Source organism: Herpailurus yagouaroundi, unplaced genomic scaffold (assembly GCF_014898765.1).
Source record: "Herpailurus yagouaroundi ecotype Mexico unplaced genomic scaffold, PumYag 201, whole genome shotgun sequence".
Classification (NCBI taxonomy): Eukaryota; Metazoa; Chordata; class Mammalia; order Carnivora; family Felidae; genus Herpailurus; species Herpailurus yagouaroundi.
Genome location: NW_024412432.1, coordinates 2,290,200 through 2,316,832, shown reverse-complemented (window position 1 = coordinate 2,316,832; position 26,633 = coordinate 2,290,200). Strand labels below are relative to the sequence as shown.

The following is a 26,633-nucleotide window of genomic DNA, read 5'->3' as shown; positions in this document are numbered from 1 at the left end:
ATAGAGATAGAGATAGAGATAGAGATAGAGATAGAGATAGAGATAGAAAATATATATAGCCACCTAGGTGGCTCAGTCAGTTAAGTGTCCGACTCTTGATTTGGGCTCAGGTCACGATCTGACAGGTTCATGGGATCGAGCCTGCATTGGGCTCCATGCTGACAATGGGCCTGCTTGGGATTCTCTCTCCCTTCTCTCTCCCCTCTCTCTCCCCATGCTGGTGGCTCTCCTTTTCCCTCAAAATAAACACTTAAAAAAAAAAAAAGAATATACTTATGATGAGCACTGAGTAATGCATATAATTGTTGAATCACTATATTGTACACTTGACACTAATAGAACACTGTATGTTAACTACACTGAAATTAGAAAATAATAATACATTTTTTTAATTAAAAAAGACATACTATAAGCTACAAAATACTGATGAGAGAAATTAAAGAAAGACAAATAGACAGCTATAGTATGCTCCTCTGTTGAAACACTTAATATTAAGATGTCAATTCTCCTCAAATTGATTTATAGATTCCAATCAGAATCTTCTGAAGCATTTTTGAAAAAATTGTTAATAAATACATCTGGAATAACTAGATATCAATTTAGAAAACAAATCTCTACCCCTACCTCACATCCATATGAAAAAGTTAACTTGGGGCACCTGGGTGGCTCAGTTGGTTAAGCATACAACTTCAGTTCAGGTCATGATCTCACAGTTCATGAGTTTGAGCCCCACGTTGGGCTCTATGCTGACAGCTCAGAGTCTGGACCCTGCTTCAGATCCTGTTTCACTCTCTCTCTGCCTTTCCCTTGCTCATGCTCTGTTTCTCTCAAAAAAAATAAATAAAACATTAAAAAAATTTTTTTAAGTTAACTCAAAGTAGATTATATATCTAAATATAAATAAAAGCTAACACTATAAAACTTTTGGAAGAAAACAAGAGAAAAATCTTTATAAACTTAGTACAGGCTAAAATTTCTGAGGACACAAAAAGTTAAGATTCATAAAAAAAAATAGACAAATATAGATTTCACCAAAATTTAAAACTTATGGACTTTGTAGTGTATTAATAAGAAAATGAAAAGGCAAGCCACAGATGAAGTGAATATTCTCTTTCTCTCGTGTATATATCTATATATATATGAGACATATATATGTCTATACATATATATACATATGTATATGTTTATACACATAGATATGTCTATACATATATATATACACACATAGATATGCCTATATATATATATATATATATATATATATATCTGACAAAGAAACAGTATCTAAAATATTTTTTCAAAAGCTCAGTCATTTGGGCCCCCAGCTCTTTGATTTCGGTTCAGATCATGATCTTACAGGTTCGTGGGATCAAGCCCTGAGTCGGTCTTCATGCTGATGGTGCACAGCCTGCTTGGGATTTTCTCTCTCTCTCTCCCTCCTCTTTCTCTGCCTCTCCCCATGCTGGTGCACTCTCTCTCTCTCACTCTTTCTCTCTCTCTCAAAATAAATTAAAATAAACATTAAAATAAATAAATAAAAGCACGCTGAGGTGCCTGGGTGGCTCAGTCAGTTAAACAACCAACTCTTTTCGTCTCAGGTCATGATCTTGTGGTTGTGAGATGAGCCTCGCATTGGGCTCCACACTGAATGTAGAGCCTGCTTGAGTTTCATTGTCTCTGAACAAACAAAACAAACAAACAAACATTTTTTTAAAGCATGCTTACACTTAAGGCAATTTTTTCTTAGGCAAAATATTTGAATAGACGCTTCACAAAAGAATCATGTGCACATGAAAAGATGTTTTAACATCAAGTCATCAGGGAAATGCATATTACAAGCACAAAAGGAGACCACTATACAACCATGACAATGACTAAAACAAACACAAACTGAGTATACTGTGTTGCTGAGTATATTAAGTATACATATACTAAGTGTATGTTGAATATGTGGAGCTATTGGAACTCTCATGCAGTGCTGGAAAAAGAATGTGAACCATGTGGCAGTTTCTTATGCCATTATGTATATGTGTATCACACACAATCCAGCAATTCCAATCCTAAGCATTTATCCATGAGAAATTAAAACATGACTATGCAACACTTATACAAGTATGTTCATAGCACCTTATTCATAATAGCCAAAAATTAGAAACAATCCAAACTGCTATCAACACATAAATGGATAAACAAAATGGTGTACTGATACGAGGGAATACTAGACAATAAAAAGGAACCAACTACTCAGATAAACTACAACATGGAAAAAATCTGAAAAACATTATGCTGAATGAAAGAAGCCAGACAAAAGAATAAATACTGTATTACTCTGTTTATATGAAATAATAGGAAAAAAGCAAATCTGTGGTGATAGAAAAAAGATCAGTAATTGACTAAGGCCAGGGTTGAAGAGTGATTGATTGTAAATGGGCAATAGAGAATTTTTTGTGATGACAGAAATGTTTTATTTCTTGATTGTGGTGGTGGTCAGAGGGATGTATATACATTTATAAAAACTACCAAACTGTATACTTTAAAAGGATACATTTTATTGTATGTAAAGTTTGCCACAATGTCAATTTTTAAGATAATATTATAACCATAATAATACATTATCATAATTCAATGAAATAAAAGCAACAAATTAAAAGAAATATTAAAAGGAAAAATCCACCCATATCCCACTATCCTTACAAAGCTTTTTCATTTCTGCTTGTAATCTTAGTCAATGCATATATATTTTGCACAGCTATTATTGTTTTGTATAAATAATTTGACATCCAACATTTAATTTTACAATACACATTTTTCACATTATTTCTTAGGCTATACAAAATGACAACATAGTATTTCTTCAAAAGATATGCTATAATTTAGTTATCCACTAATCTTTAGACATGTACATTGCTTCTCATTTTTTTCCAAATATAAAAATTATTAAAATGAACATCATGTATAAACTTCTTTTCTTAATTTGCATACTGTTTGGGATAAACTCCCAGGAGTCATGGCTAACTTTTTTTTCTTTTTCACTTGTCAAATTTTGTATTACTTGGCTAGGGCTGCTGTAACAAAATACCACAAACTGAGTGGCTTAAACCACAGAAATTTATTGTCTCACAGTTCTGGATGCTAGAGTTCTGAGATCAAGGTGACATCAATGTTGGTAGTTTCCTGACAATTTTTGGCATTCCTTGGCTGGCACCCCAATCTCTGTTTTCATATCACATGGCATTCTGCCTTTGTGCATGTCTGTGTCCAAATTTTCCCTTCTTATAAGGACACCAGTCACACTGGATTAGGGGCCCACCCTACTTCAGCTGACTTCATCTTAACTAATCAATTCACCTGCAAAGATCTTATTTACAAAGATCACATTCTAAGGTTCTGAGATTTAAGACTTGAATGTACATGAATTTGGGGGGAACACAATTCAACCCAAAACAGAAGTTATACTTGTTACTAAAAACTCAAAAAGCAGAAAAAAATATAACAAAACAGTAAAGGCTCTTCTCAGTCTCTACTTTCCACATGAGTAATCGCTATTAACCCCTTAACTATTCAAACATTTGAAGACCAACTTGGCCTCTCATAAACAGCATTTGGTGTTACTGATGTACCAAAGACTAAATCCAGCATGAATTTTTTTTAAATTTTTTTTTAATGTTTACTTATTTCTAAGAGAGACAGAGCGCGAATGATGGATGGGGAGAGAGGGAGAGAGAGAGACACAGAATCAGAAGCTGGCTTCAGGCTCCAAGCTATCAGCACAGAGCCCAACATGGGGCTTGAACTCACAAACTGTGAGATCATGACCTGAGCTGAAGTCAGACACTTAACTGACTGAGCCACCCAGCATGAAATTTTAGTTCACTATAAATGGTAAACGGTGATTTTTGAACACCTAAACATTTGAACTTTCTTTTTTCTCACTTGAAGGATCTCTGCAGGGTCCCTAAGACATCTCAGAATCATAGAATCATAGATTCCAGAGCTAAAAAGCCTTAGAGATAGGCTGGCTTAAGTTTAGGTGGCGGCAATATATTTTTTGAGTGGCTTTAGAGTCAGACCTAGCTCCAAAATGGTCTGCCACTCATTAGCCAGTAAGTTACTTCTCTAAATCTAAACTCTCTTGTCTATAACAAAGGGTAATGATACCGGTCTTCATGGAGTTGTGAACATTTAGTAACATAATGCATCTAAAACACATACTAAACACTCAATTAACAGTAACACTATCCATTAAAGTTTCTTAAAAAAATTTTAAATTGTGATAAAAAACACGTAACATGAAATTTACCATCTTAACCGTTTTCAAATATGTAGTTCAACAGTGTTAAGTATATGCACATTATTGTGCAACAGATCTCTAGAACTTTTCTTCTTGCAAAACTAAATTCTATACCCATTAAGCAAATCCCTTTTCCCTTTTCCTCCATCCCGTTTCCATGAATTTGACTACGTTAGAAACTCCCATGTTCTACTCTGTTTCCATCCATTTGACTACTTTAGATATACCCCCATGTAAGTAGAATCATGTAGTATTCTCCTATGGAAACAAGGTATATAATTTATGTAATATTTCACTAGCAGAGCCAGAAGAGATCTGGATTTCCTGATTCTTAAAAGAGTGACTCATGTGAGGTTATTTTTTAGTTCCAGTTGAGCTACAAAAGCTGCCTGATAGCCAGCATTTTTATAAGTACTGCTTATGTCTACCATTGAGTGAAGGACTACTTAAACCACAAAGCCTTTAAAATACCTGGAAATCAAGATTTATGGATTTAAATATGCCTGGTTCTTTTGCTATGCTGCTAATTTATAGAAACTCCAATGTTGTCAATATTAAACAGAACCAGATCTGATAGGAACAACAGTCAAACTAAGATAAAGTGTAACAATCTCTAGGTCAAAGAGAGTAAGCCAGTTATAGTTACCAGCTTACAATGCCTGGATCTTGGGAGGGATAGATGTCAGCCTCCTAAAGAAATGCACATGTGGTCTGGGAAACAACTGAACTTCAAAACAGATGTACAGATCATGTCGCCACATGTAGTGCAGACATCCACATGGCCCTCAATGGTGGCTATTCACTAAGAAATAACTCTACTATAGACATTACTGTTTAAATTTACTTTTCATAGGGATTTATCCCAAAACAGTCCAAGGAGCACTATCCAGAAAATTTAGATTGAAACACAGTGAGCCTATGTCTTAGAAACATATATTACACCTGTAACACACAGACCTAAAAATTCCCCTTTTACTCCAGACTGAGGTTGGGGCACAACAGGAGAACTGGGTTAGGGGGTTGTAATAGGGAGAAGGCTGGGAGTTACAGAAGGGGATCTGGTCAATGTTCTATTAACCAAGCCAAGTCAATTAAAGTTATAGTTTAATGGAAAAGCCAACATGATCATAAAACAAAAATAAAACAAAATAAACAGAAAACATAAAACAGGTCATCCGGAGAACATCACCAAACATCTCAAACATCCTGTTCCTAATTGGCAATAAATGTCTTGATCTGGCCTATTTGAGCAGCAGCAACTTACTAAAAAACAATCTGCTACAATTTAGAATTAGAAATCCACCTAAATGAAATGAGAAAGAAAAACCTAGCCAAGAACACAAATGGTATCTCATTTTGCCCTCTCAGAGGAAGCAAATTTTTATTCCAGGAAGTTCAGTGTCTTCACATTAATGATTCAGGAGACAGTTACCACTGCCTAAAACACAGAAAGATAAACATTGACAATTCAACTTCGTGTGTGTGTGGAATGAACAGCTGATCACATCGAATGGATGTAAAATACTTGGGAATAACAATAGCAGGGTTTGCACATTTTCCAGAATGCTGCAAGATGCTAAATACCATATTTATATTGCAAAACCATGGAATGCTGAGGAAACTTTATCAGACTAAATAAGAACATGATATTTAATAAGGCAGATGCTATTTCATGGAGTTACTGAAGTACCTGCTGCTAGTACCTACTACTAGATATCACTGCCCTAACACAGTATGGCTGACAGGTTCAGTGGTTTCCAAAAGCCTTGGGGAAAACACACTTACAAAGCTATAAAGAAATTTTCCACGCTTTCCCTTTTTCAGTTGCATGTTCCCAGCCAGTTCTATTGAATAAGACAGGAAAAGGAAGAGGACTCAATTTGTATTACAGTCTCTGCACTATGTAAGTCCCAAGAGGTAAAGGCAAACCAAATGACAGTGAGGAAGGCAAGAGAGAAAACAGGGTCTCTGCATGCCATGGTCCTGGAAGATGGTGCAGGACAGGAATATGCAACAGCTGCTGGGCTACCAGATCTCCTCCTCCTCCCTCTTGTGCATTCTTAGTTGGCTTATTTTAGGGATTCTGCCACATCTTTCCCTTGTATTTCTCAGTGAATGGTCATACCATCCACCATGATGTTCAAGTCAAAAACCTAGGAGTTCTCTGTTAGATTAGAGGGAAACAAATTGCCCATCCTCATGTTTCCAGAGAAGAAAGAATGTCCACCTCACTCCTTAGGTGCAAAACGCTTTAGGAACAGTTTGGGTATCTGCGAAGGATGTTGTGATATCACATCCATATCATTCTTAGCCATCTCTGCCTTGCCCAAGGTCACACCTCCTTCCCACAATGGCCACATTCAAATGATTGATGGAAGCAGAGGCATTAAGGCCCAGCCCTCCTGTCCCAAAAGCAGGCAAGCTCTGAAGGGTCTCCTATCTCTGTCCCTGTAGGCACAGGAGAGGTCTCCACTGAGAACTGCACTATAGCTGGATTTTTTTCCTCTGCACAATGTGGTTTCCCCTCCACAGCTATCACCCCCTGCACTCTCCATCTCAGGGCCAGATTTCCAGAAAGCCCAACCTATGACATCATCTCTCAGTCCTGTCACTCTCTTCTCCCCAAAAGAACTGAACTAGTTGGTCAATTTGGGAGAAGAAACTAAAAATGCCCAGCACCACACATTCCTCTCCCGACTCTGTCCTTCCAACTTGCCTTACCTGCAAAAAGTATGTTTTCTGGTCTACTGCTGCCCTATTGTGGTCCATCTTAGCTGTGACTAGCTGACTTGGCTACCATAGGTAGATGGGCCCGACTGAACCACAGACATAAGCTACATTCTTAAATCTGTTTTAAGAGTTAAGGGACTAATGTTTCATAACCAACTACCTAACTCTGATGTATCTCAACTAGTTCCTAACTCAGAAGATGGAAGTGTTATTTATTACTCCCCTAAAATCTCAACATTATCCTTAATTGCTCCTCTATCCATTCCTTAACAACCAATCAGTACCAAGTCCTGCCCTCCTATACTCTCAAATGTATTTTCAGCATTTAAGTCACTATCTAATTCATATTCATATAATATATGAGCTAATACAATTAAAGACATACATATTAAATAACCTACAATTCCATTTTTTTTTTGCACGCTCTTTATTTTGACACAACAGGGCATGTGCAAGGCATGTTCACCAGTATTTGTTTGAAGTTATGTACAAAACACATCCTTTCCTTCTCCAGCTGCTCTTCTTTTCCTCTGTAGTTTTTTATAAAATACATGCTTTGTGGGGTGCCTAGGAGGCTCAGTCGGTTAAACATCTGGCTCTTGATTTCAGCTCAGGTCATGATCTCATGATCATAATCTCACAGTTGTGAGATCAAAGTCCACATTGGGCTCCATGTTGAGTGTGGAGTCTGCTTAAGATTCTCTCTCTCTGCCTGTCCCTCTGCCCCTCCCCCTGCTTGTGCATGCTCTCTCTCTCTCTCTCTCTCTCTCTAAAAAACAAAACAAAAAACAGGGGCACCTGGGTGGCTCACTTGGGTAAGCGCCGACTTTGGCTCAGATCATGATCTCACGGTTCATGGGTTTGAGCACTGCATCAGGCTCTGTGCTGAGAGCTCAGAGCCTGGAGCCTGCTTCAGATTCTGTGTCTCCTTCTCTCTCTGCTCCCCCCCCGCCCCCCCCCAGGCTTGTGCTCTCTGTGTGTGTGTCTCTCTCTCCAAAATAAATAAACATTAAAAAAAAATACATGCTTTGAAACTTGGATATACAGGAGAGAATATTACAGCAACTCTGTTCCTAATTCTCCCCAACCAGAAACAAATTCCCATCAAAGGCAGAATGGATAAACACACTATAGTACATTAATAAAATGGAATACTCTACAGTAGTGAAAATGAACAAGTGACAAATACATCCAAGATCATGGGTGAACCCTACAAACATCATACTGAACAAAGTAAGTTAAGCACAGAACAATATTATTACATATTATTTCATTTATATCAAGTTAAAATCTTAAGCCAAACTCCATAATTAAGTGGTAAAACCATAAAGCAATGTAAATAAAAGCTAGACTAGTGGTTACCACCAGAGGGGGAGAGAGGAGCACAGAAGCAGGAAGGAGCACCTGGGGGCAGGGAGCTTAGAGGCAGGTAATGCTCTATTTCCTGACCTAGGCGGTAGTTATAAAGGTATTTATTCTGCAATGATTTTTAAGCTTGGCATTTATGCTTGATGCACTTTGCTGCACATGTGTTAGATTTCAAAATTCAAAAGTTATGTGGGGGCACCTGGGTGGCTCAGTTGGTTGAGTGTCCGACTTCGGCCTGGGTCATGATCTCCCCATTCATCAGTTCGAGCCCCACGCTGGGCTCTGTGCTGACAGCTTGGAGCCTGGAGCCTGCTTCAGATTCTGTGTCTCCCTTTTTCTGCCCCTCCCCTGCTCATGCTCTGTCCTTCTCTGTCTCTCAAAACTAAATAAATGTTAAAAAAAAAATTAAAAGTTATGTGGGTTTTGTTTTTTTTTTTTTTTAAGAGGGATGAAGTAGAAGACTAAAGCAATACATGTAGCATCTGGATACTGCTTAGCATTACATTTTGAAAGGGAAAAAAGACAAAGTAAAACCCTTTTAACTGACCTTACCCCTGGTATTCTGTTGTTTTCTTCTCTTCAAAATAAAAATTACAGAGGTATGGTCTTGCCCAGAAAGGACAGGTATCTCCTAAATGTGGCAGGCCTGGAGATCTGCCCCTTGGGTTATAAACTCTCAGAACAGACTATCTTTAAATCCACTACTGTATCCTCAGCTTCTGTTATAGTGCCTGACAAACAGTAGGTGCTCAAAAAATATCTGTTCAATTGATTCACCAGTAAAACTAAGTTTTACAAGAATCAAGTATTCTGAAAAGATGTAAAAGAGTCCTGTGACTTCAACAAATCTCTAAATTTTAAGAATAGCCACTGAGGTAGTTATTTGATGGTACATTTGAGGTTACCAGTAAAACTTCAAAAAAAAACACCCCACATTGTATTAATGTATTTCCAACATAACATGTTAACATATGCTAGCATATGGCCAGCAAGTAATTTTAATTTCATCTGTTCTTTTTTTTTTTTTTTTTTAAGATTTTATTGTTGTAAGTACAATATGGGGCTTGAAAGGACAACCCCAAGATAAGAGTCACACGCTCTACCAGCTAAGCCAGCCAGGCGCCCCTTATTTCATCTCTGCTCTAAAAATACAACCTATACAACTCAATCTAACATTTTCAAATTTAATAATCTGAATTTTACTAAAGTTTAGAGTTTACGGAAGAAATTCTTACTTTTTGACTTAGGCTGTTTCAATCACACTTGTGATGCTCCAGGAATACAGAATGACCTAAGATTTTATTACCACAATTAGAACTGCTTAGCACATGTAGCGGGCATGAGATAAATGCTCATTGAGTGAACTAACAAATATTATTAAAATATGACTTAAAAACTGAGAATTAACTGAGGGTTGATGGGGAGTGGGGGGTGGGTGATGGGCATTGAGGAGGGCACCTGTTGGGAGGAGCACTGGATGTTGTATGGAAACCAATTTGACAATAAATTTCATATTAAAAAAAAGAAAGCAAATAAAGGTATAGAAAATCAAAAAATATATATGACTTGTATAATTTTCAGAAGGATATTGGATGACAAGTTACATATACTTAATGTATAATATGTCCTTCTAAAACTTTTAGGAAGAAAATGTCACTTCTAAGATAAATGTATATCCAAGACAAGTACAACTGATTCATAAACCAACAAACATCTTCTGTCTTACTGCAATTATGGCCAAAAAATATACAACTGTGTGGGTACTGATTTGTGATAGGTATATGTAATTAGCTTTAGACTGTTAAAAGTTAAACAGCATTATTCTTATACATGTTTTTATCAGGTAATATTACAGGCATGCCTAATACATTGAGGAGGGAAACTGTTTTCCCAATTTCATATGCCCTCGACCCCTCCCTACTAGCATTTTCTCTTCAGGGTAAAGCATATTCAGGACTTCTCAATTTCAATAAAGTCAACTGTATGATCTGGTCTGGCTACCACCTCCTATCTCCCTCCTTCAGGGCTAAGTTTCTTCAAAAAGGAACCAAAGTTTATCATCTCCACTTCCTTACCTTACTACCTTCATTCCTCAAACTATAGCAATCTGGCAACTTCCTTGCACCTCCCACTCAACCCATTCCCACCCAGGTCATTCCTCCTAGAGGCTAAATCCAAGCACTGCTTTTCAATCCTTACCTTGCTTTATGCTCTAAGCTGCCCTGTCCAATACAGTGACCACTAGCCACACGTAGCTACTGAACACTTCAAATGTAGTGAGTACGAGGAAGGAAGGAAGTTTTTAATTTTTAAAATTTTAATTAAATTTAACTTTAAAAACTGACACTTGGTTCAGTCATAAGTTTCTCTGTAACAATTTGGGTATATGAACCTACTCTTTCAACTGTAAATTTTGTGAAACTGAAATACAGATCAAGAATTTCCAGGGAGGGGCACCTGGTGGCTCAGTAGGTTAAGTGTCCAACTCTTGATTTCAGCTCAGGTCATGATCTCACAGTGGTGGGATCGAGCCCCGTGTTGGGCTCTGTGCTGAGAGCTCAGAGCCTGCATGGGATTCTCTCTCTCCCTCTCTCTCTCTGCCTCTCCCTCCTGAGTACCAGTACTCATACTGGTACACTGTCTCTTGCAAAATAAATAAACAAACATTAAAAAAACTTCCAGTGAAAATTAGGATGTAACATGTAGATGTAAAATGTAAGTGTAACACATGGATTTCCATGACTGGATTTCCATGACTTAGTGCAAAAAGATTATAAAATAATCTCGTTAATAATTTTTATAGATTATATGTTGAAATGATAGTATTTTGGAAATACTGAGTTGCATAAAATATTATTAAAATTAATTTCATTTATTTCTTTTTGTTTCTTAAAGCAGCTACTGGAAAATTTAAATTATCCATGTAGTATGTATTTTATTTGCATTGGACATTGCTGCACCATAGCATCAGATATGAATGACCACTCATTCCTTCTCAAAACACTGCTGCTTCTCTCCTCTACTTCTTTGACTCCCTGTTTTTAACCTACAGGGTAGCTTATTCTTCCACTCACTCCCTGAATGCCAGTGTCTCCCAGGGTTGTCCCAGGCCTTTTCCCTTTCCCACTGTCCTGGGCAACCTCACCCTCACCCAAGGCTCCACTGTTCCCATACCCTGAAGACTGTCAACCCTCTAAGTATAAATCAGCTCTTCTCCTGAGAAGGGCATGCTCGACTCCACCTACACTTAAGCGATCTGCACTTAGCCTGCCATTACACCTTTTGAATATTTACCTCATTCATATTATAAATCTGGCCCCTCTTCTCCATTTCATTCAGGGCTGCATGATTTCTCACTTGGTCACTACTATAGCTTCCAAAATGCTATCCCTGCTCCTTCCAAATCAACTTCCCTTTGCTGTTAAGCTTCTAAAATTCACACCTGGCCAGATGATTTCTCTGTTTAAAATACTTTGGTTTCCCCACTGACTCAAAATAAAAGAAAAACTTATTATTATACATAAGGTTTCATGCTTCATCACCAGCCTTACAAAATCCCAAGCTCAAGCACATCTAAGTACCTGTAGTTCCCTGAATATGACATTGGCTTTCTTGCCACCATCTTTGTGCGTGCTCTTTCTGCTGACAAGAATATCCTTTCCTAAAGCTCTATTCCTGCTCTCCTAGTCATCCTTCAAAATTCAGTTGATATATTACCTCCTGCAGGACACATCTCCAAACCCCCAAGTCTGAGCAAGTGTCCTCTGTGTCACCATCACACCTATCTATAACTCTGGTTACCAGTCTATGAATTCCCTGATGCAGCAGGAATTAAGTCTCATTTAACCTTCCTCTGCTATACTTTGATATGTACCTATTGATAAATGGATGCAGTATTAAAGGAAATCCACAGCATAAAATATACGGTAAAAATTTTAAAATAGGCTAATAAAGTCATGAGTTTAAATGAAGAAAGTTAGTCCGATCACCCTAAAAACACTTTATTAGATGGCCTATTTCAGAACTTCATAAGCTAGCGAATACAAACATATATTCTAAATAATCATTGAAACATCAACTATAAAAGCAACAATTAAAAAGATTAAAGACTAAATACATTATTCTGTTGATACAGCCTTGTTTTTCATAGCTTTTCTTCCCTAATTCTACTTAAATCACCTTTCTTCAGTTCTTTACAGTAACTTACCTTCCAGTTAAAGTCTGCACCCTTTCCTTCCCTGATCCAAACCTTTTCACTTCTACTGTCCCTTCAATTCTTCTTTCAATCTAACAGTAAAATACAAACACTGTCTTTGTCAGCTCAGTCGGCAATTTTGTATAAAACAAAGGAATAGTAAAAAGCAGTGAATGGAATGATATCACCAGTCAGACTGATAGACAAAACCATATGCACCTGGGTGGGTGATTTCATAATACTAAGCAGCTAATCTGAACCATATGCATACTAAGTGGAGTCTGACAGGCATCAGCAAGTCCTTAGGGTTGTTACAGCAGGACAGTGGGGGGCATGAGAAAAAAATCAGGCAACTTGCTAGTGGTGAGGGCAGCCACAGCCCAGCCCTACAACATTCGCCAACTTGTGCCTGCCCTTCAAGAGACAGCAGAAACAGACAGGGGGGTGCAGGAAGCTGTCAGCTAAATGCACTAGCACATTTGACTGACCGATTTGAAGGTGTAAGGAGTGGTAGCCAACAAGCACCAGGTGCTAGTCTGAGCACCCTAGCCTGGATACCAACTTCAGGACATAAAATAAAGGCAGCAACTGAATTTTCTGAATTTTTGTTTTACTACAGATTAGATTCCAAGAGACGCAGAGAAGTACTTAGAAATTATGTAAGTATTTAAACTAGGTTAGTAGAAAAAATAAATAAATAAATAAATAAATAAACTAGGTTAGTAGGGAAAAACAATTTTTGAAGTATACCAGTTGCTTAAAGGAAAGAGAGAACATTCTTTTAATTACCTGAAAGTAACTTTACAAAATCACACATTAGTTAGGTCTTCCAGGCAAGGGAAAGTTCACCTTAAAGTCCACTATCTTCTGGAATTAACAATCAAGCAAAAATGAAATCTCTTGAATAACACCCAGCAAGATAATGGGACAGTAAAGCCTGTATTTGAAAAATTTTCTAAAATGTCACAGAACTGCACTACTAAAGCAGCACATTTAAACAATCAATTTAATGCAAAGCAGTGCAGGACAAGATCTACTCTTACCCGTGTCCAGGAGTTCAGTTTCAGTTCTTCAGAATTCTGTGGTTCTTTATTAATCAGACAACATAAGCACCATAATAGAATTTTTTGGCTTTCATCTGCAAAAAGGAAAACTAAAATTAGGTTTTAGCAAATACAAAAAGATAATCAGTATAAAAAAATTTTAAACATTATACTAAAGGAAATATATTTATCATATTTTATGAAAATATCAAACTACTAAAGTTACTGAACAAGCATCCAGGACCATGTGTGAAACTTTACTTTGCAGGGGTTTTTTATTCTTGTGGTTTTGGTATCACTTATGCTTAGCCCTTGTGTGGTCAATCCCTTTCTGATAAAGCCAGAAAAGAATGATGGAAATAACTAAAAGAACTGGGCTTTTCTCAAGATCATTTCTTTCAAAGCATATTTCAAACCATTAGTAATTTCAACCTTTTTAAGGCAATACAACTGTTACAGATAGTAGTCTACATTTCTGTCTTACTCTTTTAATTTTCTAATTTCCCAAAATACCCTCACTTGTTAGAAAAAAACTTAACAAAATGATCATTTTAAAATATATTCTGTTTAGCACTAAATGGCTTGGATAAAATAGAAGCCTCTTACATGTTCCTCATTCTTTACTCTAAAATTGAAAACTTTACCAAATATGTATTGAAAACACTGAACTTGGAAATCTTATACTTGGCAAGAATATCTACTCAGTGAGCCATTTTCTTTTTCCTCTTTCGGTAACTGAGTCCATTCCAATTGGAGATTTCACAACACAACTGGGAAGCAAGAATGATGCCTCAAATGGAAGATGTCAGTACCTAAACTAGAGCCAAGAAACTATGGCCTTTATCGGACAGCCATTGAGTAGAAGAAGCTGAGGAAACCAAGCACCTGGACTCAATCCGCTGCAGAATCACCTGCTGCCCTTGACCTTCTTACCTTCTGCAATCTCATAAACACAGCATTTCTAAGGGTTACATTAACAAGAAATAAGGAAAATACAAACTACAGCAAGCTACCTCTGCACTTTCAACCACACACCAAAGGACACTAATAGTTATTTTTAAACCCATTTTTTTCGCCATAAACATCATAAGTTTGTGCTCTCCTGGTAATACCTCTGAACAAACTTTATCAGGCATTATTCTGAGGGACATTCATTTTTCTTTTTCCTAGTTTTTATTAGCTCAAATACATCACCGGCTTGCCTATTTTAAGTTTATCTCACAAATCATGTAATTTAACTTTTGAAGGTCCTAGGATTCTTGAGGTTGAACCAATGTCACTGATTAAAACTGTGACTGTTGTACTTCCAATGCTTTAAATATTAGAATAAATTCTAATTATCTTCATGTCACAGGGTATTGGGCAGATCCCATGATATGCTTACTACATAAGGCTTCCCCTGTTAGAAAAAATGCAACCCAATGGGGAGCATTTCCAAAAAGTAGACACTCACCTCTAAGAGAGGAGGAGGAGGAGGGAGAGGAGAAGGAGAAGACAAAGAAAGAAAATGTTATTTTATGGACCTTAAATCTAATAGAATCTAAAAATGGAAGTTTTCCCTAGGTGTTGAGTGAGTCTGCACATTTAGTTCAACAAATGTATCATTTTTTAATTTTTCTCTCAAAAAAACACAAAAACAAAAAAGAAAGAGAGAGAGCAGCCAGAGAAATGTTCACCCAATCTTTAGGAGGTGTCTTACTTTGCTCAAAGTACTGAAATTCATTGAAATGTACTGCTAATGAGTTTACTTTGCTTTAGGTATTTACAGGTAGGTGCAAGCCATCACTTGCTATTCCTGAGCGCCTCCAACACTCACTACAGGGGAGAAGGCATCTGTCAGGCTCCTCCCCTAGATCCAGAGTGGACATCCTGCAGGGCAGTTAAATGAGATGGGAAAATGCCTGGGATTCATCACGCAAGCAGTCACTGACAGCAGATCTTCGTACAAATTTGGATTCTAAAAATGAGTGGAAGGGAAAACAATATACCAACATACATTTGCCACCTAATATTTTATTTTACTTAAGTTTATTTATTTTGAGACAGACAGAGACAGCATGAGTGGGGGAGGGGCAGAGAGAGAATCCCACGTAGGCTCCATGCTCTCAGCACAGAGCCCATGCAGGGCTTGACCTCACAAAACCGTGACCTGATCATGACCTGAGCCAAAACAGAGAGTTGGATGCTTATCCCGACTGAGCCACCCAGGCGCCCCTATTTTTTGATATCTTGAATTAAAATTCCAAATGAAAAGCTAAATTAATTCTGTAAACTTTATATCTGTAATTTAAAAGTGTGAAGGCAGCATTTTTAAGACCATAAATATTTATTATTTTAAGCTGCCAAGCTTGGGTGCAAATTGTTATATAGCAATAAATAGCAAATAGTGAGGTTACAACTGTCACATGCTTAATCGTGAGGGCAGGACTAGAAACGACCGGCCAGAATTCCAAGAAGGTGAAATCTGTAATTTTATGCAGAGAACAACCCTGAATAAAAGGTGTACCCTCCCTTTCTATTACGTTTTTTCTGGTCTCTTTGTGGTGTCTTTATATTTCCAAATTTCCTCCTTCCTTATTGTCTTTATCTCTGATCCAATTCTCATTTAACATTACCAGAGGTTTCCTTCTTTCTTTGATAGAAACTGTCACATTTCCTGTATTTAAAAAGTGATTTTGATAAAATTTAAAACCATAAGAAAAGATCCTTTCCTGGACAATGTCCAACTAGCAAAACAAAAGTAGCAACATAGGCAAGACTTGATTCATCATGGAGTTCTGTTGCCTGTCAGTCTCCACTAAGCTCAGAACCAAAGGCACACCTCAAACAGGAAGCTCAAAGTTCAAAACGTAACACGAGCTTTGAAACAAAAAGAGATGGAGAATTTGTTTCTGGTTGTCAGAGGGGCCCAATGTAATGAGGATAGGTGCTAAGGAAAGACCACAGACACTTACAAGTTCAAGGCCATAGGGATAAATCAGTCTAGCCTCCCACTTTTACAAATAAGGAATCTGAAACCTAGCGAGTCTGGCAGCTTGTCTCAGAAAAATCCCATCTCATTTACTGTCCCCTAAGAGTTGGCCCCAACTCAAACTCCTTTTTCTTTTAGCTCTTTGTTCATGGCTCCACAACACAAGCCATGCCTGAGTCAGGCTGATTCGCTGAGGTCTCTTTTCTGACTGGATGCTTCCAGTGGGCAGAAATTATGAGCCATGTTTTCCTAGGCCTGGCATATTGGGGAACAAAAAAAAAAAAAAAGCTTAGCAAATATCTGCCCAGTGAATATATACTTCATGTGAGGCTGGCTAGTGTTAAAGCCAGAACTAGACTACTTCAACCACAATGGTGTGATCCACAGGCCAGATCATCACAACAATGCAGGCTTTAGAGGGGTGGGATCCTGGCTTTTATCAGTTTTACATTATGGGGTATGATTTACTTACTCTAACCCATAATTGCCTATCCTGCAAAACTATCAAGGACTCGGGGCACCTGGGTGGCTCAGTCGGTTAAGCGTCTGACTCTTGATTTCGGTTCAGGTCATGATCCCATGGTTTCCTGAGTTCGAGAGCCACATTCAGCTCTGCGCTGACTCTGCAGAGCCTGCTTGGAATTCTCTGTGTCTGTCTGTCTGTCTGTCTCTCTCTGCCCCTCCCCACCTCACACTCTGTCTCAAAATAAATACACAAAACTATCAAGGACTCAGATCCACTCTGCAATCCACAGAGAACAGTGCCTAGCACAACATCAGCAATGCCTCTCATTCCACTTCTTTATTATATAGCACAAACTTTCCCACATCTTAACATTTCTGAATTAGAGTTGTATTCTACATTCACCATATAAAGTGGAGGAAAGTCAACAACTTCTTTTCCTTTCTCCTGCCATTAGTATCATTGGTCTAGCTCAGTGTTTTTCACATTTTTGGTCATGACCCCTCCGGGGGGTTGTAAAAATAATTTGGGGTCATGAAAACTATTTTTAAAATAGTATAGTGAACGTGGCTACACAAAATCAAAACAAGCATCCTTTCATGAAATGTGTGTGTGTATACACGTCTGTGTGTATGTATGTATGCGTATATACATGTATACATGTACAGAAAATGTATTTCTGGTCAAGGATATTTGAGAAACACTGGCCTAGTTAAAATATATGAACTTAGGGCAGGTAGGTATGGCCCTGGTGGGCAAATACAGTGATGACTTGGCCATATTAGATCAAGAACTTCAACAAGCCGGGGAAGGGTAGGGGAGGAAGAGTCCACTCAAAGGGGAAGGGAAGCAAGAGGACTAAGTGGAGAGGAAGAGGGACAGATGAGGGTTGGGACAGAGTGAGTGAGTTTGTCTGTGTAATGCATCCATGTATGTATGCTCCCGGGACCTAATGCAGCCCTGTCTCTTCCCCCCTGAGTTCATGTTTCTTGTAATTATTTATGATAGGCTAGGAAAGAGAAATTGTACAATTCTTTATAATATCATAGGGTAATACTGTGTTTTTTTATTCTCATCTCATTATATTATGCAATTAGTCTTTGACTTTAAACAATATGAAAAGTAAATATTAAACTAGCCAAGTCAAGGCAATAAACCTCAACTGTACACCTTCAGATGTGCCTCCTCCACCCTATTCTAGGCCCTAGGATGACAAAAAGAACTAAAACCACAGTTCCTGCTCTTGAGAGGCATTCAGTCTTCCAGGACATCAGACAGGCAAACCAATAATTACAAAACAGTATAGTAAGTTTTATGGTTAAGGGGGATGCTATCAGCTACGAAGAGACTTAAAGAAGCTCCTAAAGCAGCCCCAAGCAAAACTATTTCAAAGAAAGTTTAAGAGGACAGGAGATGAGAACAGAGCTCCAAACAAAGGAATCACATGTTGCAGGCCCTGATATCATGTGCTTTCAAGGCACTGTTAGTAACTTGACCTGGCTACCATGTGTGTGGTGTGGTTGCAGAGGATTATATAGGAAATGAGGCTGGACAGGTAGACAGGAGGTCAGGGAAAGAACACCTCCCCCAATGTGTCCCCAGGTTCCTCTTCACCGTAGGTAAAACCAAAATGTTACCCCTAAATAATGTCAGGGCCATAGGAGGATTCAGATACTAAAGAATGACTTTACACATGGAAAACAGTAGTGTGCAAGTTAATGTGAAATTGTGAAACAAGAAATTATTTCATTATTATAACCATTTTATACTGAATTAAAAATGAAGTTATGATAATCATCTCTAAGAGTCTACTCTATAATATAAGGAGTCCTATTTTCTTACAGATCTGTGTGTGTGTGTGTGTGTGTGATTATCTATCCAAACATATATGGACAAGAAAAGGATGCTATCTTTCTAATGGAACAATGAATACATTTGAATAGCTGTTTCATAAAAAATAGGAGAAAATTTATAATTTGAAACTCTGTATTTTGTTAAACAATGCAAAGATTAAAATTATCATTAGAAGTTTATATTTTGAGAGAACAGGCTTTGGATTCTTACCAAATGCTAAAATAAAAGGATTCCAACAAGTTTTTGCCAACAGTTGACCTATTGTGGGAAATCTTTCAATGATCATATTTGAATCCTGTAAAAGAAAGTTACATTTTGGTCAATAAAAAGACAATATGCAACTTAGAAAGGTTGAACTGACACTACAGGTTGAGGGAGTTTGAATGTTTAGTATGTATTTCGGAAAAGTAGGAGATTCAAATAAAATTTAACAAGTAACCATCTTATTTCATCCTTAAACCACATCACCAAAACTAAAATGTACAGCACATTTATGTAAAATCTTGATACAAATTAACTTTATTTTACTCATACTTAGGAAAGGTCAATTTGTTTAAAAATAACAAAGATTGCATAACAGTGAACAAAATATTGTGAGCAATTAATAGTTCTATGATCCCATGTTTTCAACCTGGTTTTTCACTCTAACATAAGAGAGATTCCTAACTCAGCTTCACTAGGGCTATTTCAAAGAAGGTTTGGGAGGACAAGAACTCTGGAACTTGTAAAAAGAAATAAAAGCAGCCCAAGCATAAAGATATATATCTCTGTTCATTACTATTTCAGTTGCTACATGCTTAATGACATCATACTTAATCTACAACAACCTAAAACCTGAGATGAAAAAGATCAACCAAATAGAAAACAGCTTAAGATTAAAAAATGTACATGCTGTTATACAACTGGCCCTCTCCCCACTTCTTTACCTCTCAAGAAAGTTCAAAAATAAGACCTAAATGAGGTAACATGTACATAAGCTGAAATGTAAGCTGCTGTACCAATAAATTCTTCACATTTGTCTTAGCATCAAGGCCAGCCCTAGACTTTCTGGGACCAATATAAAGCCAAGCTGCAGAAGTCGAATTATAGAGAAACAATTTTAAAAGTTAGTTTTGGTTGATCACACAGACCATATCTTTCCTTCTAGTTGCTAAAGACATATGAACTCATATCATCAACATGAATAATTCTTCAAATTTCTGACTTGCTTCTTAGATTAAAAGAAAAACGTAACACAAGAACACTTACATTAAATGACAATTTTGCTTCTCATTTTGAAATTACAAAGTAGGTGTAAAACAAATAATATTTTCATAATATGAAAGCAGGTTAATTCATAAAAATATCCACTGAAGTAAAAATAAGAAATCATGTCAAAATGAAAATATATCAAATTTTGAACAATACATTATACAACAATAGTGAAGATACTCAAAATCTTAATATTCACCAGAAAAGACCACTTAAAATATTCATAAGAAGAGATCTTAATACCTATTACCTCTTAGTAGAACCTTATCTAGGACAGCATTAAAGAACAACAATAAAGAAGCATTTCAGAAAACTTTTCAATATTTAATAGATGCAAAGGTCTTTAAAAGAATCCCAATTCTTACCTGACAACGATTGTCACAGTCTTGTTTTTAAAAAAAAAAAAACAAAACTTTACTGATCAGGAAGTCTCATGTGACAATGTAATCATGTAATCAATGTAATCAATCAAGAAGAAAAGACTGAAATCATAAGAAATCAGAGATAAGGAAACCATCCCGTCCATATCACTTACAGGTAATTTGTCTTTCTAATCCATCAGGTCAATACCACAAGTTCCTGACCCTAGATAACATTCAAGCTTGGTGAAATGTAGTAGAGATTCATTATTTTGGTCTACTACCTACCATCTCTTTCAAGACTTCATACATCTGCCTCAGGAATTCCTGAAATCGAGGCAGATGAAGACAGGTGTCTTTCTGGGTTTCCAAAGTGGAGGCCTGGTCCCACAATGAAAGTTTCTGCATCCAAAATTGGTAATCAGAAGAAAAGCCTACTGAATCTTGAGCCATCTTGGAAAAAGGGAAAAGGTGATGTATCTTCACAGCAGCCCGCCAAGCACTGAAGGAAACAGTGGGCACACATCAAATCTATAAGAGAGGGGAAAAATGAAACATTATTTAAGGGATTTTTATTGGTGACTTCATGTTCTACTGACAAGTGAAAGCGGGAGTACAAGGGACTAAAATAGCGTGATTTTATGGAGTCACCTTTGAATTATTTTAAAATGTGTCACCCAGCTGTAGCTCCAATTTTTACCATCTGAATTTTTTATCAGAGTAATATTACACTAGAAGTCATTATACTTTCACAGACACATGCTAATTATGCACAAAAAGCACAGCTGATAATACTTTATATCTTCTTTTCAAGATAGAGCTATTTTTAAATGTTCTGAACATGAAGTTCATTTGGATATTTTAATGTAATGGGAAATCAAAAACATCCATGTGTGTTAATAGTCTATGTCTAAAAAATGTTTTTGAAGTTCCCATGTTTTATATGCATTTCTGGCTTCTCATTTACGTGTTAAAGAAAATCTCTATGCATTACTGACATTTCTTCCAGTTTCTCTTCATTTTTTAGAAAAGAGTAAAATAATTCATTCCATATGGATCAATTTGAACAATCTATTTCATTAAAGACTAGTGTTTATGCTTGATCTCAATTCTTTCACGAGAAGAAATGCTTTAGTGAAATATGAAAAATTGCAATTATTGAGGAGGTGTACTAGTCCTACATGACAGAAAATAGCTCATAAACTTGACCTACCACATGGGAAGTACATGTTAAAAAGAAGAGTGGAGTTGTGAAGTGAGCAGGCACCTCAGGCAGAGCTAGGTAAATAAACCGCAGGTGCCCCACCACCATCCCAGCTCCTCACCGTCCTCACCTAGAAGAACCACACCCGGCAGAGAAGGGAGGGCTGCTTCTCATCAGGTGCAGGCTTTTGCAAGTTCTCCTACTTTCTAGGGGCAGGGGTAATACTCAGTTATCTGATTTCAAAAGACAGCTCTGCAAATGGTGAGTGAGTTCAAATTCTCAGCAGCAGTAATTAACAGATAAAATGGTCCCAATTAAGTGCCAAAAACATCAACAAAGGGAGTTTCATTATTAAATAAGAAAGCAAAAAAATTTAAAGAGATCATAAAATTTGGTTGCAGTGCAAAAAATTTGAGACCAGGTACTAAAAATTGTACTAAATGGTACTAAAAATTTAGTTTTATAAAGGACCATGAGGTAAAAAAAAAAAAAAAAAAAAGGTTTAGCAATAGTGACAAACGGCACATAATAGCCATGAATCTAGGCCTTCTCCCTGATTCCTCCCTTTCTCTCACTGACTTCCTGATCTAAGCCATCAACACCTGTCAATTCTACCTCCAAAATAAATACATGATCTCACTCAGCTTCATCCACTTCTTTCCAGCTCCACTGCCGCCATCCTATCCTATCCCATCCCATCCCCATCTCCATCCCCATTCATTTCTTCCCTAGAGGCTCCTACCTGGTCCCACCTGGCCCTCTGTAATTTATTGTCTACAGTCAACAAAACCAACTTTCCCAAAAGGAAATCAGACCCAGCACGCTCCTGCTTAAAACCTTCCCACCCCAACTTCAATAGCTCTTTGAAAGAAATCCCAACTCCCTGTAGAAAAGACCCCAGCTCCTTGTTGGAGTCTCTAAAGTCCTGCAAAAACATGGCCCACACCCTCCCATTTCCCATGCTGCCTCTCCTCTGCTGCTCACTGTCCAGTCCAGGCCTCTCCTTTGTTCCACCAACACAGGGAATCCTTCCCTGTTTCCGGGGCTTTCTGTTGATTCCTCCACAGCTCTTATCACATCAGTAATTATCCTGGACATTTATTTGCTCATTTAGTTACTGCTTCTTCCACCAGTATATAAATTCCCTGTCTCTTAGAATTTAACACGGGCCTGGGGCACCTGGGTGGCTCAGTCAATTAAGCGTCCAACTCTTAGTTTCAGCTCTAGTCATGATCTCACAGTTCATGAGTTCAAGCCTCACATCCAGCTCGGAGCTTGATTGGGATCTTCTCTCCCTTCTCCCTCTTCTCTCCCTTCTCTCCCTCACCCCCCCCCCACCCTCAAAATAAAAAAACTTACAAAAAAAAAAAAAGATTTAACACATGCCTGGCAAACAATAAATACTGAGTAAAGAAATGAATAATTCACGAATATTTTTCAAAGTATAGTTCTAAACTGCTGTAACAAAATAACAAAATGCTTTTCCAGATAGAGCAATTAACTTTTTAAAAGATAACTTCCCCAGAAAAAAAATTTAAAGGCATATCTATGGGAAACTTAATTACTAATATCCCATTTTATAAATATAGCAATAGCTTATACATACATATACTTACTATGCTCTTGACAATATATTAAATGCTTTATGCACATTAGCTATGTTAATCCTCATAGCAACCCTATAAAATGGGTACTATTATTGTCCTCATTTTACAGAGGCACAGAGAGATTATGTAATTGCTCAAAGTAAGATTATGTAAAAGCCCAAAGGAAGTAACTGCTAGTAAATAGCAGAATTACAGGTTGTGGGATTTGAATTCAGAGAATCTGGCTCTAAAGTCTGTGCCCTTAATCAAAGAAATAAACTGAAGAAACAAATTAATGAATTTCTTATATATTTCATACAGTTCTAGATGCAGGTCTGTTTAGATATTTGGGGACACTAAACTGAAGACCTTTTTGGTAGAGGTGACAGGAAACATTATTTTATTATAGCCAAATTACAAACAACATTTTGCCTAGCAATGGGGATGCATCTGGTTGTTTTAAATGCAAACAGTTTTAGGGATCATGTAGTGCAGTGGTCCTGATGGGCTGTTCCACAGCATGTCTAGGGGGAGATGGTGATAGCTGGGAAACAAGTGGTGCCCTGATTGTGAAGGCTAGCAGTGGGGGTGCTGCTGACATTTAGTGCCCAGAAGCCAGGGATGCTGAACATACTGCAATACTCTGGGACAGCAGCTCACGAAGAGAAATGGTCTTCCCCCAAAGGCCAATGACAACCCTACTGCTGCTGACCTAATCTGAACACTCTGGAATGGGGCATCTGTTGATTGGCTGGTTGCGTATTCCTCCTCCTTCTTTCCCTTGAGGAAAGAACCTCTCCTCCCTTCTACAAGTCTTGGTGAGTCTATTAATCAAGGCACGTTGTGGCATCAGCTAAGAGGTGAGGCAGTGATTCAAGTTAGGCAAACCAGACTCTGTGCTGGGAATCTGAGTCTTGAATATATGGACATAAGGATGGAACTAAGTCATTCCAAAGACTCTCTTAGTCTAGATCCCTAAGGCTACCCTACATCACGTTCTTAACAAGGTATAGTTTTAAGCTCTCTCTTTTTTTTTTTTTTTTTTGAGATTTTATTTTTAAGTAATCTCTACACCCAACAGGGGGCTCCAACTCATGACCCCGAGATCAAGAGTCACCTGCTCCACCAACTGAACCAGCCAGGCACCCTTCAGCTCTGTCTTTAATTCTGTCCATTACCCAGGGGCTTGCCACAAAATCCTTTTTTTATTTTTTCTTAAATTAACCACCATTGACTTCTGTGATTTAAAAAAAAACTCACAAACTAATATCGTCAAATATATACTGATACAGTATCTAATACAAACCAGATAGCGGGCTGCAGGCAACAAAACTTTGAAGAAAGACGGAGAATTTAGAACTGGTTACTGGCCCAAATCATGGAAAATGGCAGGAAAACTTCTGTTCATATTAGGGTATTGGAAACCAGAAGTCCATGGAACAAGAAGGTAATGTAGATCAATGAGGTATTGCCTATGATCAGGGCCACTACCTCATTATACTCTTCTAGTATAAAGTGAAGCCAAGCGAAAGCCACTGGATTATCAAAAAACAACGTCTGGTGGTTTGCAGAAAACCCCACTTCTCCGACCAAGGGACCAGTGAGTCTTAGTCAACGATATTAGGCTATCATAAACATACTCAAATGGTGACTCCAGCTCAAACTGCACTTTCAGATATGGATCCCAACTGGATCAAATTAAAACCACCCTAGTCACCTAGAATGCAGTTATGAAGCTGGCAGTAAATGTATTTCTCCATAAAGATAACCAGAAGATATGAGAAAGCAGTTCACTTTTACCTCCCTTGGAGGTATCAACTCAGGACATGGTGTTACTACACTGGTCTACCACAGTGAAGTTAGCTGCTAACAGAACCTGGAAACTAAGGAGACATAGGTACCCTGCATGTATTCCAGATGGTGGGATATAAATCCCATAAACATACAGGGCCTGCCATTTCAGGAAGTCTCCTGTGATCCAATGGTCCGTGCCAAGTCAGGATATGCCCTGACTAGTGCCAGTGGTTGCCTCCGATGTGGAGACCTGGGTAGCTGAAAGACAGGTGCAGAAAAGAAACTTGGGTTTTACCATACACCTTTTTGCACCTTTTCAATTTAATTCTATGTATACTAATTACTGACTCAAAATTGTAACACTGAGCAAACAACAAAGAAAGTGAATAATTGCTATACCTCACACCCGCTAAGAGGCAAAACATTTGGCTGATATATTTGGGATTCTGAACATAAACTGTCTGGGCTTTAGACTGTTTATCTGCTTTTACCTACTTGTCAGGCAATGAGAAAATATGGGAAGGGCCCAGAGCAAGAATCACTATATAGCTGGTCCATGCTGAAGCGCTCTGCCACTAAGCACATATGACCCAGCAGATCCAATGCTGCTTCAAGTGTGTGTGAAGATCTGGATTCTGTGAAGAGCCTACAGCAGGCCTCAGTGACTTGGACTGATCGCTCAAGCCACAAAGCCGGGTGTGCCCAGCAGCACTCCATCATAATGTGCAAATTATGCCTGCTTGGGCAAAATGCACAAGTGAGGTTTTTGGATGCTACCTGTGTGTATGTCTTGCTTTCTGTGTCATATACTTTTTTTAAAATTCCCTTCCCTTTCATTTTTCCCTCTGCTACTAGTGAACCTAGAGAGTATATCATTAGTAGATAAATTTTCCAAAGTCTATAATTGACAGACTATAACAGAGATAGGAAGAGGAACTGACATTATCCAGAATTCCTGGACCTGAAGTCAGAAGCATCAACCAGGCCTTACTTCAGATTGTCTCCCTTTTCGAAGGAAAAGCTGAATTATGTTAGTTGGAAGTGTTTTAAAAATTCTTTGCGTAGAAAGCAGTAGGTCTGAGTGTACTGAGTAACCAACAAGTGAAAGGTAGTGGAGTTCTGTGGTTTTTGCCCACCTAGCACCCTTTTCCTATTCCTTCAATATGAGCTCACCCTACTTTTGCTTCTTCCTTTTCCTTCTTCCTTTCCATATAGTCTGAGACTATGGATCAAGGTGTCCACACAGGTCTAACAGATAAGACTAACAGGAAAGAATGCTGTGCAGATAAAATGAAGTTTGTCTCTTTTTCTTTTTTTTTAATTTTTTTTTTCAACCTTTATTTATTTTTGGGACAGAGAGAGTCAGAGCATGAGCGGGGGAGGGGCAGAGAGAGAGGGAGGCACAGAATCGGAAACAGGCTCCAGGCTCTGAGCCATCAGCCCAGAGCCTGACGCGGGGCTCGAACTCCCGGACCACGAGATCGTGACCTGGCTGAAGTCGGACGCTTAACCGACTGCGCCACC

At 37.9% G+C, this 26,633-nt stretch overlaps 1 protein-coding gene across 5 annotated transcripts in view; it reads right to left on the bottom strand.

The window, feature by feature from the left end:
- Window positions 1-26,633, bottom strand: part of FANCC (FA complementation group C) — a 280,802-nt gene that overhangs the window by 141,443 nt on the left and 112,726 nt on the right. For 4 of the 5 annotated variants that reach the window (XM_040450237.1, XM_040450236.1, XM_040450240.1 and 1 more), the window contains 3 exons: window positions 20,814-21,056; window positions 19,126-19,210; window positions 13,628-13,722 (listed from right to left, as the gene is read on the bottom strand). In XM_040450237.1, the coding sequence (XP_040306171.1) occupies window positions 13,628-13,722; window positions 19,126-19,210; window positions 20,814-20,978 (345 nt within the window). In that variant the 5' untranslated portion in view covers window positions 20,979-21,056. Of the gene's footprint in view, window positions 1-13,627; window positions 13,723-19,125; window positions 19,211-20,813; window positions 21,057-25,216; window positions 25,341-26,633 lie in introns of those variants that run through there. The other variant, XM_040450238.1, reaches the window with a different exon arrangement.